The following is a 17,537-nucleotide window of genomic DNA, read 5'->3' on the forward strand; positions in this document are numbered from 1 at the left end:
CAACTTTCGATTGAGACTAGGTCTGGTCGTGGCTTTCCACTTGCTTCTTGGGTATCTGAGGGTATAAAAGTAATATTTCGACTTAGGCCGCTAAATACCTATTTACCTATAACTGAAGAGGTACTCATGTGAGCTGAAAATCCTGAAAATGGTTTTCAGCAATCATCAGTGTCGATCATAAAAACTAGCAGACGTTGTGGTCTTATCAGCATTTTCAGCTGAAAATTTTAAAAAACTTTCTGAAATATGTATTTTTTCCCCAGATTTCAGCATTCTTCTTCTTACTGACACCTGTAATCCCCTTTCAATGTTGATGAAACTCCTTTCAGCTGTTGGTACTTAACCAGCCTTTGATTTAAACTAGGTCTGGTCGTGGCTTTCCAACTACTTCTAGGGGATCCATGAGGGTTTCCATCTAAAATGTCAAAAACTTTATTAAATATGTATTTTTTTCCCGGAATTCAGCATTCATCTTCTTACAGGAACCTGTAATCCTCTTTCAATGTTGATGAAACTTCTTTCAGCTGTTGGTTATTAACCAACCTTCGATTTTAACTAGGTCTAGTCGTGGCTTTCCACCTGCTTCTAGGGGATTGATGAGGATTTCCACCTAAAATCTCAATAAACTTTGGGAAATGTCTATTTTTTCCCCAGAATTCAGCTTTCTTCTTCTTACAGGCACCTGTAATCCTCTTTCAATGTTAATGAAACTTCTTTCAGCTGTTTGTACATAACCAACCTTCGATTGAAACTAGGTCTGGTCGTGGCTTTCCACCTGCTTCTTGGGTATCTGAGGGTATAAAAGTAATATTTCGACTTAGGCCGCTAAATACCTATTTACCTATAACTGAAGAGGTACTCATGTGAGCTGAAAATCCTGAAAATGGTTTTCAGCAATCATCAGTGCCGATCATAAAAACTAGCAGACGTTGTGGTCTTATCAGCATTTTCAGCTAAAAATTTTAAAAAACTTTCTGAAATATGTATTTTTTCCCCAGATTTCAGCATTCTTCTTCTTACTGACACCTGTAATCCTCTTTCAATGTTGATGAAACTTCTTTCAGCTGTTGGTACTTAACCAGCCTTTGATTTAAACTAGGTCTGGTCGTGGCTTTCCAACTACTTCTAGGGGATCCATGAGGGTTTCCATCTAAAATATCAATAAACTTTATTAAATGTGTATTTTTTTCCCGGAATTCAGCATTCATCATCTTACAGGAACCTGTAATCCTCTTTCAATGTTGATGAAACTTCTTTCAGCTGTTGGTTATTAACCAACCTTCGATTTAAACTTGGTCTAGTCGTGGCTTTCCACCTGCTTCTAGGGGATTCATGAGGATTTCCACCTAAAATCTCAATAAATTTTGGGAAATGTGTAATTTTTCCCCAGAATTCAGCATTCTTCTTCTTATAGGCACCTGTAATCCTCTTTCAATGTTAATGAAACTTCTTTCAGCTGTTGGTACATAACCAACCTTCGATTTAAACTAGGTCTGGTCGTGGCTTTCCACCTGCTTCTTGGGTATCTGAGGGTATGAGTGTAATATTTCGACTTAGGCTGCTAAATACCTATTTACCTATAACTGGAAAGGTACTCATGTGAGCTGAAAATCCTGAAAATGGTTTTTAGCAATTATCAGTGCCGATCATATTAACCAGCAGACGTTGTGGTTTTGTGCGCGTTTTCAGCTGAAAATTTTAAAAAACTTTGTGAAATATGTATTTTTTCCCCAGAATTCAGCATTCTTCCTCTTACTGACACCTGTAATCCTCTTTCAATGTTGATGAAACTTCTTTCAGCTGTTGGTACTTAACCAACCTTCGATTTAAACTAGGTCTGGTCGTGGCTTTCCACCTGCTTCTAGGGTATCTGAGGGTATGAGTGTATTATTTCGACTTAGGCCGCTAAATACCTATTTACCTATAACTGAAGAGGTACTCATGTGAGCTGAAAATCCTGAAAATAGTTTTCAGTTATCATCATTGCCGATCATATAAACCAGCAGACGTATTGTTCTTATCAGCATTTTCGGCTGAAATTTTTAAAAAACTTTGGGAAATATGTATTTTTTCCCCAGATTTCAGCATTCTTCTTCTTACTGACACCTGTAATCCTCTTTCAATGTTGATGAAACTTCTTTCAGGTGGTGTTACTTAACCAGCCTTCGATTTAAACTAGGTCTGGTCGTGGCTTTCCGACTCCTTCGTGGTTGAAACGTCATCCACTTATGGAGAATAGATTTTAAAAAAAATATTTTGCTTTTTATTTTGCGGTTTTGTCATTTGATGTTTTAAATTTTCATTATTTAATACATTTGTATTTATTAGTAATATGAAATTAGCCTTAATTTTGAATAATATGTGTGGTACAAATCGTAACCTACTTAATTTGGTCGCCTACACTTAGGCTGCTAACTTTAGGCTGCCAACTTCACACTGCTCCTGAACTCCACTCCACTCAACTATTTATATGAGTTTTTTTCATTTTGAATAGTTGATTAAAAGTACCTAGCAATAGCCCTTGGGATGGGTCTAATCGTCTAGGTATGTTAAATACCTACTTATCCTAAACTGACCAAGTATTATGGAGTCAGATTTGGGTCCAACTGAATTTAAAGTAAGTATTTTTTTCAGTCCTGAAAAAGTGTTGAGTTTCTTTTGGAGAATATCCATCAGAGTCATAGCCTAGGGTACGTGCACGTACGTCGTACAGCCACCCATACCCGCAAGCCGAAACCGCTGTGCACAAATATCGAAGGAAAAAGCATTTATTTTTGCGACAATAATAAGAGAGACATAACCGATAGAATATAGTATTCAGGATCTATTCAGGTGACTCCCATTCATTGAAATTCTCGCTACCAGCTGAAATAAACCGCAATCGCAATAAATATAATTTCATTTTCACTAGTAGCGCTATCTTGTGTCTAAAATTGAAAGTAATAACACATGAACGTATTCAATCATCAACAACTTAAACAAACACAGCGCAATATCGACGCCGCTACATCTCTGTTAAAACCTACGCTAAGCCTTTCCGTGCAAACCAGGCAAATTGATGGACAAGACCATATTTTGGGTTGCAGTTTTGGTTCTGTAGAAATCCTAATTTCCTATCTAATATTATAAACGCGAAAGTAACTGTGTCTGTCTGGCTATCTGTCAGCCTGTCTGTTACTCTTTCACGCCAAAACTACTGAACGAATTTGAATGAAATTTGGTATACATACGGTCTAGACCCTAGGAAAGAACATAGGCTACTTTTTATCCCGGAATTCCCACGAGAAAACTTTCTAAGGCGAAGCGAAGCTCGCGGGAACAGCTATATTCCATATATCAGCTAAGGTTAGTGAAAACCTATCGATATAATCGTACGCAACTGACGCATAGCTTCAGTATTCAGCATTGCCGACGTCGTTCCTCCATACATTTATGACAATCCGTTTGGTGCGATCCGTACGATGCGAATTAGTGGACTTTAGAGTCAATTGCTTATGGAGTAAATAAGACAGTACGCGATGTTTAGGTAGTTAGGTAAAACTTAAAAGTCGAAACCTAATCTGGCCTAATCTGCATGTTTCAGACAATTTTTAGGTGAAGACGTGGTACATCTTCGGCAATGGATGACTAGGTAAGTATTGCCTGAAGATGATCATCAAATTATGATGAAAGAATGACTGGAATATGAAGAATTTACAGTTTTTCAAGCAGCACAAGGTTTTCAAGGTGGAAAATCTCAGGGGGTGTGAAAATATGACGTATAATACTGTAAGTATGTAAGTATTTTTATAAAAATCGTACAGTGAATGTATCCCAGCGTCATAAAATACCTACCATAAGTTTGTACTATACTTTAAGTATAGTTTCAAATTCAATGATGAGGAACCCCGAACATACCTTTCCACCTCCAGTACTTTATTGAATAACGTGCACAAAATATTATCGAGCGAAAATAAACTTTAAACTCTGGATATTATAGGGACCTTTATGAATGTTAACGAGACCAAATACTAGATGGGAATAAAGATAACGAGTTCATACGAGCGCAAATTAATATTTTGTATGGGATATTAATACAATTAAACGTGTATTTTGACCTTTTTAGGGAGATCATGTTGGTACCTACCTACCATTAGTCAATTAATTGTTTAAAAATAATTAGGTAAGTATGTGATTATAATATTATTATGTAGGTATAGGTATATGTAGCTTCCAAAATCGTACCTGAACTCCACTCCACTCAACTATTTATATGAGTTTTTTTCATTTTGAATAGTTGATTAAAAGTACCTAGCAATAGCCCTTGGGATGGGTCTAATCGTCTAGGTATGTTAAATACCTACTTATCCTAAACTGACCAAGTATTATGGAGTCAGATTTGGGTCCAACTGAATTTAAAGTAAGTATTTTTTTCAGTCCTGAAAAAGTGTTGAGTTTCTTTTGGAGAATATCCATCAGAGTCATAGCCTAGGGTACGTGCACGTACGTCGTACAGCCACCCATACCCGCAAGCCGAAACCGCTGTGCACAAATATCGAAGGAAAAAGCATTTATTTTTGCGACAATAATAAGAGAGACATAACCGATAGAATATAGTATTCAGGATCTATTCAGGTGACTCCCATTCATTGAAATTCTCGCTACCAGCTGAAATAAACCGCAATCGCAATAAATATAATTTCATTTTCACTAGTAGCGCTATCTTGTGTCTAAAATTGAAAGTAATAACACATGAACGTATTCAATGCTGCCATCTATCACAACTTACACGAAACATTCGCTGAAAACGTTCCAAGTTACGCTAAAAATATATAACATAACCATTTTTAATCACTGAATTATGTATCACAATCAATCAAATCTATGTATTTTTATAATATTACAATAAAAAAGCGGAATAAAACTAAAATAACACAATCTATTTACTAAAATAGCAGCAAATTCTGGCTAAAGCCAATGTTTTTTTTGGAACAGTTTTTTCTGGAAACGAAACACAGAATGTCCAGTCAATCAAATTGTCAACAACGCATACAGAACACAAAACCTAATGTCAAAGAAAATAAATTTCTAAATTTTAAGTGTTCTAAACTTTGTTAAACCCATATTTTATAAGTGTGAAATCCCATGTTCTCCCTTGCTTCCACCAGCAGCGTTTAATCTCCACGATGGCTGAAAAGTAAGTTGGTATTTCCGCATTGAATTTTGCATGGTGTATGGTGTTATTGTTGTGACCATGATCGCTTATCAATAAACTTTACGAATGGTAAAACTGCTTAATTACGTAGTTCTTATAATTCACCGACTTCTCAAAGTTAAAAAGTATTATTTGATCTTATTTCCACACTTAGCTTATTGCAATCTAATAAGAACAGAGGTCACCTATTGGGTGCTGGCAAAAGTTATTTTCCTGAGAATTAGTGCTGGTTTTAACTGTGAATAATTTTAAGTATTAACACAAAATAAACATTCTTTGTTTACAAACTTTCAGCAATATTACATCACATTTATATATGTTTTATATGTAGCATAATGGCATTAATTACTACCTACCATCTACTAAAATGAGGCCAATACCAATATTTTTTAACCAAGTTTTGGATAATTCTTATAAACATGCCTGCCCATTGTCCTAGTTTCAAAGCCAACTTTAATTTATTCCTGTTCCAGTTTTTACCAACTGATTTAATTAATTACCTATATTGAGCTGTGATATTTCAATATATCCTTGACTTCATATTGATTCATTATGCAATAATCACCTAAATAAGTAAATGATACATGTTCAAAGTTTTGATGTATACCAATTCATGTATAAGTTCTTATGATTTAACAAGCATGAACATGAAATAGCTGATATGATCATGATTTTTATCTAGAAAGTCTGTAAAATATAATGGTTGAGTAATGTTTTTTTTTGTTCTTCTAGAACACCAGATGCCACTCCAAGTGAGTCGTCAAGCAGTCCGAAGAAGGAAGAGCCTTCTACCGGGAACTGGTGGGACTCCTGGATCACATCGGCAAAGTCCAAGGTATTTGCAGTACTAACTTATCTGATACTGAGGCCTATGTAATGGGTTTATTAATTTAGCCTGCACCATACTCTCTACAAGAGCTTTTGTCTTGGGTCTCAACAACATTATTTACTAATAAAACTACTGAAACTCCTTCTAAGCTACTACTAAGACCTGCCAAATAGAGCATTAGTTTTGTCGAGAGTCTGGGGCGTGCTTTATTCGAACAGAGAAGTATTGACAGAATTGTGTTTGCAACACTTGTGCACTATGCAAATGCCATTCTACAAAGGCTACAAATAAGGAAATTAATCCTTCAGAACTAACATGTGCACAAATTTTGCACTCTTTATACCTCATTTAGTGATCAAGTCAGACATAGGTATTAATTTGTGAAACAATGATATTGATTCTGAAAGCACAAATTTTAATTTTAGTGCTGTAGGTACTGAAAAAAAAATAGTTTGACATTATTATAATGAAATTTTGTGCCTTCTAAATCTACATTAATAACTTATGACGAAGATATATTCTGGGCTCTTCTTGTAGTATATCAGGGTTTATCTGATTGGGAAATGTATTACTAACCTACTAATGTTATTATCATCCAAGCTAGCTCCCTTATCTGTTTATTTATAAATATGAGATGAGAGATGGAGCAAGCTGACTGATATAGGAGTTGTAAATAAAAAATAAAATATATTATTTGTATGTATGTATACATAATACATTTTCATTTTTTTATTCAATTACAAAGAGTTGCATTATTTGTGCATGATTAACTTCACTTTTGTAATTATTATACTTAGTTACTTACAGTTACAACAAAAACTGTACAAATATATATATATTGGTTCATGTTAAATTAAAAAAAACCTTGAAATGTTTATATCTAAGAGACCAACAAAAAGCATAGCATTTCAACAACAGAGTTACGTCTCACTAGAGGTCATTGTACTGTAGTATAAACAAGCTCAGATGAATCATGTCTCACAAGGCACTAGAATATACAGATACATGCTTGTACAGAGACTACTAACTGAAGAATATCAACACAAAATCTTGTTTGTTTAAATCATAGGTTTATCATTTGTTGTGGCAGATAAAGAATGACTTGATATAAAACTCTTTAGCTTACAATTAAGGCTATGTAGAGTATAGTTCCTAGATCTTCTGTAATTAATATTTCGGTTCATAATAATCATAATCATACATAAATTCAACTAATTCAGGATGTTTCTTGATTATAAATTATAAACTTCCTACAGCCTTCATGCAAGACACTCATTACCTAAAAAAAATACTCATTTAATTGCTGCGCGGTACAGTTAACTGCCTTTTAATTCAGAAAGAAATAAAAAGGGTGCTCTTAGTTGTGCATAGGACAGAAGAAACTTGTAGTTTATTGCATGTAACAGCAAGAGTTTTTCACAAAAGTTCTGTAATTTTGGGTTGTCTGGAGCTAAAATCGGAAAGCTAACTTTGCAACAGAAATAAAATCCAAGACAAAAGTTTATTAGGACAACATTTATTCTTTGTAATTGCTAACACTGATGTGCTACGTCATCATTATACAAATTGTTAATTAATTTTGGGCTATCCCTTAACCCTTTATAAGGCAGAGTAAGTTCAAATATGTATTTCATAAGTAATGTAATGTATGTATACAAGTTGCAAAGCTAGCGCTGTCGGACTATACTCGCAATCATGTCTATAATATCATTACAGTCTGCAGAGGTGTACACGATGGTGCGCAAGGACTTAGACGAGTTGGGGTGCGCGGTGCGGAGCGAGGCGACCCACGTGCTGAGCTCCACGTCCAGCGCCATCGGGAAGACGCTCAAGGTACCCCTCATCATCATCATCATCATCGTAGCAAGGAGCTGGACGAGCTGGGTCACTATTCTATTCTATTCTATTCTCTGTGGGGGTGTCAGTACCGGCACCTGTCTCTCTCGAGTGGAACATTTGTGCGTATCTCCAAGGTCTGAACTGCTTTCCTAAGCTTGGATCATTTCTCACCACGGTGGTCCACTTCGGGTTTGTGGGTTCACATAATATGTAGATGTACTAAATCTAGATGTGCAGGTGTTTTCCTTCACCGTAAGAGCGATGGTATACATTGTACTTAAATTAAAAGAACTCATTGGTATAAGTCAGGGCCGGGATTCGAACCCTCATCTCTGGCGTGAGAAGCGGGCTCTTACCCGACTGAGCTACCATCGCATCGCTTCGACACTATTGCTAAACTGTGATTCACATAGCTTGACCGAAAATATATGAATTGTTTTTGTTTTTCAGCTGGACGAACCGGAGTCTCCAGCCAATGTCATGAAGAAAAGCTTTAGCACCTTTATTGGTAAGTTTCCTATAGTTTCTTACGTAATTTATTATCCTAATTGTGTTTTTATTAAATCTGTGGTACTAATAATTTCTTATGACATAAAAATTGTATTTTTATTCTCATTGTGATTTTTAAATGAAAGCTGTGTGTCTTGGCGTGCGCATCTTGCGTGCTAGGTATGCTGTTAGGATAAACCTATAAGCTAACTACTGATCATCCCTTTGCAGGTCAAGTGAGCACAGTACTGAACCCGGAGCCTGACGATGAAGACGACACCGAGGTCATCCTGTCCTCCGGGGACACCACCATGCTCTCTACTTACAAGGTACGGACAGACCAATTCATAAACAGCAAAAGAAGCAGATGGCGCTACCAAAATTGTTATAAAATTCAGGCGTCCGTAATAAATTACAAGTATTGGAACCTCGGACGGCGACCACTTTGGTCATATTCATCAGTCCGTAATCACATGCTGAACATGAAACTCTCCCAAGAAGAGCCAGATCTGTTTGAGTGTTCGTGACCCACTGGAGAATTCGTCTGCATTGGCAGATACTACTGGCCCACTGCAACTCCTTATTGCAGATTTTAAATTCAATCATATTGCAGATTTTAAAGTCTCCATATTGCAGATTTTAAAGTCAATCAATTGGTCAATCAGAGAAACCCAAAGCATAGGTATTTTTATAAAATGCTGAGCTGTTTGAAATTGGTGTATCACTCCAACCGTCATGATCATCATCAGCCCGTCATTCGATGTCAAAATTAACGATTTTATCCTGTTTTAAATTATGATTTTCAGAAAGAGCTGGAGGCCCTGCAGCGCGTGGACGCCACGTTCATCGTGCCGGCCGACAGCGCCGAGTTCGACGCCTGGAAGTCCAGGTGAGTGTGCCCCCTTAATGGTGAGGCCCCATTGGTGCTTTGTATCGCGTTTTCCCAAAGAAACTGTGATAAAACAATATCGCGTCGTTCCAAAGGAAGTGTCCCTTTGGAACATCGCGACGCAATGTACCTACCATTGGGGCCTAACACTTGGCCTATTTCATAGTTGTAGTATTCAATGATATCTAAGTTAAGTCCAGTGTTGTTGCATTACAGCCTTGAGATTTTAATCTCTACATACAATTTTTGAAAGCATCAAAGTATTTTACATAGTTTTTAAGTACTTTATCCGGACACCGTATATCCTTCGCAATCTTTCTCTATGGTATAAATACAACCGTATCATCCTCTATTCCAGCCTGGAGTCGGACGTGATCAGTCCATCTTCAGCGTCGCGCCGCCTCTCCCAGAGCCCGACATTAGCGGCGCAGTATGAGAAATTGGTGCCTGATGCATGCACACAGGAACAGTTTTGGGAGAGGTCAGTATACAAAAATCATGGGTGATTGTATTTAAGGAGACCTAATCTGATTGGCGAATCCTATCACCACGATGACTAAACCCTACATGAGCTCTAGTGTTAGTCACCGATACGCTCAATAAACTCGTTGGCTTAAAAACACCAGCCCGAGCTAAACTGACCCTTATCCCCTATCCCACAGGTATCTATTCCGCGTGGCACTATTGCAAGACCGTCTGGCGGCGGCGGCGCGGCGGCGGGACGCTCCCAGCTCTGACCCCGTCATGGCGCATCTCCCACTGCAGTCGGAGACGCCCGTTATTGACGAGTGAGTTTTTTTATTCAAGGAAACTTAATACCGCCTTAATATACAGGGTGTTAACTAGAATGCGTTTGAGCGGGAAATGGTGGTTAGTATTAGTCTAACCAAGCACGTTTCTAAGAAAAAAAACATCAGAATCTCGAATATTTATGTTTAAAGTCTAAAGTAAAGTGGAAAGTTTTACCTTAATCAAAAACATGGTCACCCTACACAAACACATAACCAATGAGACATTCGATTGCAAAAGAACACACACTGTAAATTTGTTATCAACTTCACTTTTCATAATTTATTTGATGTAACTATGATTGTAATTAATTACACAGTAGGTAATAACAATTATTAAATAAAATTGAAATTATTCATGGTGATTAATGACATACTAATCAACAATTAAACAGCTGATTGTCATAAAGTTTGATAGATCCATAGACCTACTACCTCTAGACTGGCAATCGCCGTGTGCACTATTCTCTTTCTCACTCAAACCATAGATGTTGCCGACAAAAAAATAAAACCTAAATATGGGGAAATTTAACTTATCATAATAACAAAAACAAAACTTGAGTATATCGTCGGTTAATAGGAAAAAGACACTAAAGGCTAATTTTTCAATAGCCAGATAAAAGTTTTGCTGGGAAATAATTTTGATGCTGTTGCGTCTCAATGTTTGTATTACCCAGATAACATTTATCTGAATATTGAAAAATCAGCCTTAGTGAGTTTTTCCTGTCAACCGACGATATAAGAAAAAAAACTTTACTCATACTTATTTGATTTCAATATAATTATTTAATATACACAAACTGAGTGGATTGTATGATTCATTGTCTTCGTCCAATCGAAACAATCCTCTTCAAAATGTGCCGAACATAATTTTTGTATGTTTCTTTGGTTCCCAATTTGTGCGACCGGTAATGTCTATCCATTTTCTTGATATTTTTTTTTCGGTCGGAAACCTATGAAGCAGAGATAAATGGATGAGCATGAGCATTATAATCGTGGGCCAAATATGTGATGGGGTTTTTTTTAAAGGAAACACGCATTTCGTATCAATACAATAAACTTTATAATATACAGAAAAAAAAAAAAAAATTAACTGTTTATTTCAAGAAAATAAGTAATTTTTGAATTACAAGATCCAAGGACTTAATCTACTTACTAGGTGAGATTATAATAGCCTTAGATTGTGTTATGATTGTGTGAAGAAATCACACATAGAAGAAAAAAACGAAACGAACGTTTCCTCACAATGAGAGGCACCTCATTTGAAAGAGGAGAATGACTTCTACAAAATACAATCTTCACAAAAACCGAATTCGTGCGCCCCATTTGTAAACCCAACCCGAGTCCGTTACAATTTCTAGTATTTTCTTTGCATACTATAATATTTGTGGGTAAAATAAATTTTCAATAACTTGCAACACCATGTGATTTGTTATGATATGGTACCTCGTAATTTTTACTTAAAACTGATACTAAAAGACCTTACAGTATTAAAATTAGTATCGTTTTATATTAAAATCGACCCAATAGATAGTACTATGATGAATGTAAGCTTGTTAAACTTGATAGTATCTACTTACATGTGAAAATATATCTCATCCATCATTCCATCGTGTTTTCGTTCAATATGCTCTATACAACCGAACAAAATCCACACACCCATGTCACACACTCGTTAAGTGATGATAATAGTCTAATAAACTTAATAAACACCCACAAATCACTAGCAAATCAAAAATAAATAGCATTTAGAAAATTTTGTTGTAACTGTCAGCCTTTGTTTGGCACAGATTTTTCATTTGTTTCATTGTTTGGCACAGAGAACTGACGTAAACAGGCGCCACAGCAAAAAGGACAAAAAACATTTACAGCTTAACGTTTCTTTCTTACGCTTAATGCTCAGATCAACTACAAATAGATTCGCAATCGCCGTGTGCACTATTCTCTTTCTCACTCAAACCATAGATGTTGCCGACAAAAAAATAAAACCTAAATATGGGGAAATTCAAGTTATCATAATAACAAAAACAAAACTTGAGTATATCGTCGGTTGATAGGAAAAAGACACTAAAGGCTAATTTTTCAATAGCCAGACAAAAGTTTTGCTGGGAAATAATTTTGATGCTGTTGCGTCTCAATGTTTCTCAATGTTTGTATTACCCAGATAACATTTATCTGAATATTGAAAAATCAGCCTTAGTGAGTTTTTCCTGTCAACCGACGATATAAGAAAAAAAACTTTACTCATACTTATTTGATTTCAATATAATTATTTAATATACACAAACTGAGTGGATTGTATAATTCATTGTCTTCGTCCAATCGAAACAATCCTCTTCAAAATGTGCCGAACACAATTTTTGTATGTTTCCTTGGTTCCCAATTTGTGCGACCGGTAATGTCTATCCATTTTCTTGATATTTTTTTTTCTGTCAGAAACCTATGAAAGAGATAAATGGATGAGCATGAGCATTATAATCGTGGGCCAAATATGTGATGGGGTTTTTTTTAAAGGAAACACGTATTTCGTATCAATACAATAAACTTTATATTATACAAAAGAAATCACACAAGGAAGAAAAAAAAAGAAACGAACGTTTCCTCACAATGAGAGGCACCTCATTTGAAACAGGAGAATGACTTCTACAAAATACAATCTTCACAAAAACCGAATTCGTGCGCCCCATTTGTAAACCCAACCCGAGTCCGTTACAATTTCTAGTATTTTCTTTGCATACTATAATATTTGTGGGTAAAATAAATTTTCAATAACTTGCAACACCATGTGATTTGTTATGATATGGTACCTCGTAATTTTTACTTAAAACTGATACTAAAAGACCTTACAGTATTAAAATTAGTATCGTTTTATATTAAAATCGAGCCAATAGATAGTACTATGATGAATGTAAGCTTGTTAAACTTGATAGTATCTACTTACATGTGAAAATATATCTCATCCATCATTCCATCGTGTTTTCGTTCAATATGCTCTGTACAACCGAACAAAATCCATCCACCCATGTCACACACTCGTTAAGTGATGATAATAGTCTAATAAACATAATAAACACCCACAAATTACTAGCAAATCAAAAATAAATAGCATTTAGAAAATTTTGTTGTAACTGTCAGCCTTTGTTTGGCACAGATTTTTCATTTGTTTCATTGTTTGGCACAGAGAACTGACGTAAACAGGCGCCTCAGCAAAAAGGACAAAAAACATTTACAGCTTAACGTTTCTTTCTTACGCTTAATGTAGCTAAGCGTCTCTTTTTCGCAATGTCAGAACTGTCACGATTATACCCCTGTGGCTTAATGTAGCTAAGCGTCTCTTTTTCGCAATGTCAGAACTGTCACGATTATACCCCTGTGGATAGATCGTACAGAATATAATTTATGACTTTCTAGGAGCTCAGAACAATAATTAAACCTTTTTACTCAGAATAAGGTAAGCGTTTAGTATTCACCCTTGATACTCACCACATTTTATTTTTCTTTTATTACCTAAAGATGCGTACAGACCGGCCCAACGAACGCCGACCGATGGACATTTATCATACATAATACAGGGGCAGATTGAGCAACGAAGGTCAACAAAACCCGTTCGTTGGCGTTCGTTTGGCCGGTCTGTATGCAGCTAAAGATAAAAGACCACAATGCATAACAGGATGATAACAGGGTCTACTTCAATGACGAATTGGTTTACTTACACTCGCTCATCTCGATTTGTGTCGTGTACTTGCGATTGAGACGTCTTTGATGACGAATAGTACGGAAATTCTCATAATAAGTATGGCCTCAATTTAAATACCAGTAGAATAATAACAATCTTGCGTATCATAACCATCGAGTATTTATGATAGTCATTACCTTCTCTGTGGATCTAGTCTGTCAGTCAGTCATTGTTGTTTACTTGTTTACAATCATTTTTTACAATTATTACCTAAAAGGGAAAAGGTACCTACAATTCTATCTTTTGATTACCAAGCCTTGTTCCTCATTTCGTTTTATGTTGTGCTGTGCTGTGAATACGTGTGACCTATGTTATGAAGCATAAAATGAAAATGTTCTGTATTTATAAAAGATAATTGTGTATCAATAAAGTGATACTTATGGAGTAAAATGAAATGTCTACAATGGATTGGGTACTTTAAGTACCCAAAATCTCGGTAGGTACCTTGACGATGTGGCTCCACGAGTGTGGTGCAGATGCACGCATACTTTTTTATTGACCTTGGCTTTGAATTGTTTGGCCTTGATCTTGGCTTTCAAGTTCATGGTCATTCTGTCAAACGTACCTAAACCTGAATAGGGTGACTATGAAATTTTAAAATGTACTAAATAAAACTGTTTTATGTTGGTCAGCTTAAAGCAAATAAAATACGTTTTTTAATGTCTTATCGTGTTCAGTATCATCAGCTGTATCTACCATTTCCCGCTCCAACGCAATTAAGTTAACACCCTGTATAACTAGCTGTCCCGGCGAACTTCATACCGCCTCTTTCTCTACCCCTAGCAACTTGGACCTCCACGAATATTTCAAGACCAAAATTTGCCAGATCGGTTCAGCCGTTTTCTCTCGAGTTTTAAACAGACTGACGATCATTAATTCATTTTTATTTAAATAGATAGATAGAAGATAGATGTACTAGAGTAGAAAATCAAGAAACCAATCAAGAGTTTGCACTCATTATTTAACGAATAAGTAAGGTTTTTTTTTTCTAAAAACCACTCGGATTAGTTTCTTAGATGCAAATGTGTGACAAAAACAGAGAAGTGAGGAGCGATTTTGGTACATGTTGAATTAAAGTTCTGTACTGTATTATTTAATACTTCTTGAGGAAAGGTCATGTGTGTGGGTTATGTAAAAGACACAATGTAATCTATACATAATTATGGAGATTATAACCTCACATACATTTTCAGAAGCCCCAAAATGACAATATCCCCCGAGGACACGGAGTCATCCGAACTGGAGGAGCCGCTGACAGCCGAGATCGACAACGCGGTGGCCTGGGAACATGGTACGTACACCTAGACCTAGCTTAGCTCCCACTTAGACCCTAGCCTAGGCACTAACCCACCCCCGACGCTTTCCAGAGGACTTCGCACACGACGTCGAACTCACAGAGGAACAACAGATACTACTGCTAGAGGAATACGAGAAGGAAATAGCCAGCAAAAAGCTAACCAAACAAACAAGCACAAAGGACATAGCCAATAACAACTCGAAAAACAAAACCACGAACACAAAGTCTGGCAACGCAAAATCACAGAGCAGAGATAAGCAAAACAACAAGGCCACAGATAAGAAGAAGAAACAAAATGCCGGCAAGAAAAGTAACGATGACTGCGGGAACAATTTGGTCGAGGATTACTTCGGGGATAAGGATGTTCAAAAGGACGATGCTAGCGCGAATTCTGATGAGAGTTGGGAGAAGGAATTCGAAATTGAGGACGTGGAAAAGATTGAGAAGAAAGCATGATGGTTTTACTCACTGATCCGGCCATAGACTAAAGTATTACAGGATATATAATAGTTATATATACAATAATATATATAGTTGGTATCCGTAGCCTTGGACAAGACTTGCAGTCAATTGTAATAATGCCTGGAGTGTAGAGAATTGTTTGCTAAAGGTTTTTATAATTACTAATTTAGCTTATGAATTGCTGTTCGTTTTATAATCATGATTTCGTTATTGAAAAAGATCTACGGTGTTCAGAAGTGCTTTGGGGTTGATAGAAATACTTACTATATTTGCATAATTATGTTAAATTACATTTATCATTATCACAAATAAGAATAAGTGCACGTTTTAATTGTAATATTTTTGAGTATTCGGTTTGATAGATTTTATATTAATTTTTCCCAATTGCATTTACCTTACTTTCCTTGGCCTGTGTGTTCATGTGTACTTTAATATACATACCTACATATTTCTAAACTTTCCTAATCTAATACATGCAAAGTACTCTTTGTATAGACAGTTGACTATTGTGACTATGCAAAGATATTTTTACTAGAATTTCATTTTCCATTCCAAAACAAAGTGTAAGTTATATTTACTTGCCTTATATTTACAAATCCATTGTTTCGAAGACCTACCTAAATACCTTCTGCTACATAAGTTAATCTAATCGAAGTTTATCTAATCGAAACAAATCCTATAGAATTCTTTTTACGCCCACTGCACAAAATTACCTTGTCTAAAATCTATTTTCAAATTATTTAATTAAACTGTTTATAATTAAGTATATAAAATCTTTATGATTATACACCTAAATACTACAAGCCCATAGACATATTTACTTTTAAGTAGAAAATAGATTATATTTTATTTAGCATATACATTTTCTGGTGTAAATTTTATTATGCCACATTATTTAGAAACTCTGTTGTTTAAATGAAATTTAAATATAAGTTATCGATATTGAATTTTACTACATATAAAATATCAAAATATACACACGTACAAAAACATGAATGATAATTATGTGCAAAATTCAGTATTGACAAGAAATATGCGAAAGATTATAAGAATAAATACATAATATTCGGCATCTATACGCATTATCTGTGCAATATTTTTAAACGCTAACGCAATGCAACGCGATGTTCAATTATCAACCTTCTGCCACTATAATACGGCACATCTCGTTTAGTGTAGCATTAATTACCTGATTGGGTAAGCCACTTTTCAACTCTATGTCATGTAGCAACTGTTTTTCATACTGAAGTTTTGTGATTATGCTAGGCCCAGTGGCAGTTCATTCAACTTACGAGAAGTAACTCTTCTGTCCAGCTTAAACATTATTGCAATATAGTATACATTAACATCCCTTACGCGTGGCTTACTAGAAGTTGATTTGTGGCTCACTCAGTCAGTCGCTGTCTGTGACTATATTTGAGAAGTGTCTGTAAAGTTGGCAGTAGATTAATTTGTCCCGTTAGTTCTAATCCGTTGAAGCGAGAGTTTTCCTATTGACTGAAGAGTCAATGTTGACATTAGGTTTCGTTATGTTTGTGTAACTTATGTTTAATATAAAATAATAAAGTTATTAAAAATTGTACTCAACTTGTTTCATTTCTTTCCACAGAGTAACAAGGTAGGCGCTCCGGGCCGTACGAAGCATATTCCATTTCAATTATTTTAATCTAGTTATAATACATATATTCTTGCATTATTAATTTAATTATTCTCTCAAAATAATAATATTTTTATAATGGAACTTATGTTTTAATTTCATCTTATACTTGTTTTTACAGACAATTAAAACAGTACTTATGTAATTTGTAATTATTAAATCACAAAGAAACATTCAAGCAGTCACACCCCATTTTAATCACACCTTACCTAGACCAAAACCATTTAAATTCGAGACTTTTGTCCTTTATAGATACCTTATAAACATTAAACAGTTTTAACTAGAGTCGTCTGCGCACTGCGCAGGCTCTTGTTACTACTAGTTATAATTCAGTCTTAAAACGCCGATCTAAAATAA

The 17,537-nt window shown here is 35.5% G+C and overlaps 1 protein-coding gene across 2 annotated transcripts; it reads left to right on the plus strand.

The window, feature by feature from the left end:
• The first annotated feature begins 4,999 nt into the window (after window positions 1–4,999).
• Window positions 5,000–17,105, plus strand: LOC105384647 (BSD domain-containing protein 1-B). 2 transcript variants are annotated; one of them, XM_048628272.1, is made up of 10 exons: window positions 5,000–5,180; window positions 5,927–6,029; window positions 7,740–7,856; window positions 8,313–8,370; window positions 8,583–8,680; window positions 9,158–9,240; window positions 9,599–9,721; window positions 9,903–10,028; window positions 14,958–15,055; window positions 15,132–17,105. In XM_048628272.1, the coding sequence occupies exons 3-10, from the start codon at window positions 7,758–7,760 to the stop codon at window positions 15,515–15,517; spliced, it is 1,071 nt and encodes a 356-aa protein (XP_048484229.1). In that variant the 5' UTR covers window positions 5,000–5,180; window positions 5,927–6,029; window positions 7,740–7,757; the 3' UTR covers window positions 15,518–17,105. The 2 variants fall into 2 exon arrangements, with proteins under 2 accessions (XP_048484229.1, XP_048484228.1); XM_048628271.1 differs by having other exon boundaries at window positions 5,000–5,176.
• Window positions 17,106–17,537: the final 432 nt, after the last annotated feature.

This window comes from Plutella xylostella, chromosome 20 (assembly GCF_932276165.1).
Source record: "Plutella xylostella chromosome 20, ilPluXylo3.1, whole genome shotgun sequence".
In the NCBI taxonomy this organism is placed as follows: domain Eukaryota; kingdom Metazoa; phylum Arthropoda; class Insecta; order Lepidoptera; family Plutellidae; genus Plutella; species Plutella xylostella.

Coding starts and splice junctions, on each gene's coding strand:
- LOC105384647 (XM_048628271.1), top strand. Junction 6,030..7,739: donor TCACATCGGCAAAGTCCAAG/GTATTTGCAGTA, acceptor ATATCATTACAG/TCTGCAGAGGTGTACACGAT. Junction 10,029..14,957: donor GAGACGCCCGTTATTGACGA/GTGAGTTTTTTT, acceptor ATACATTTTCAG/AAGCCCCAAAATGACAATAT.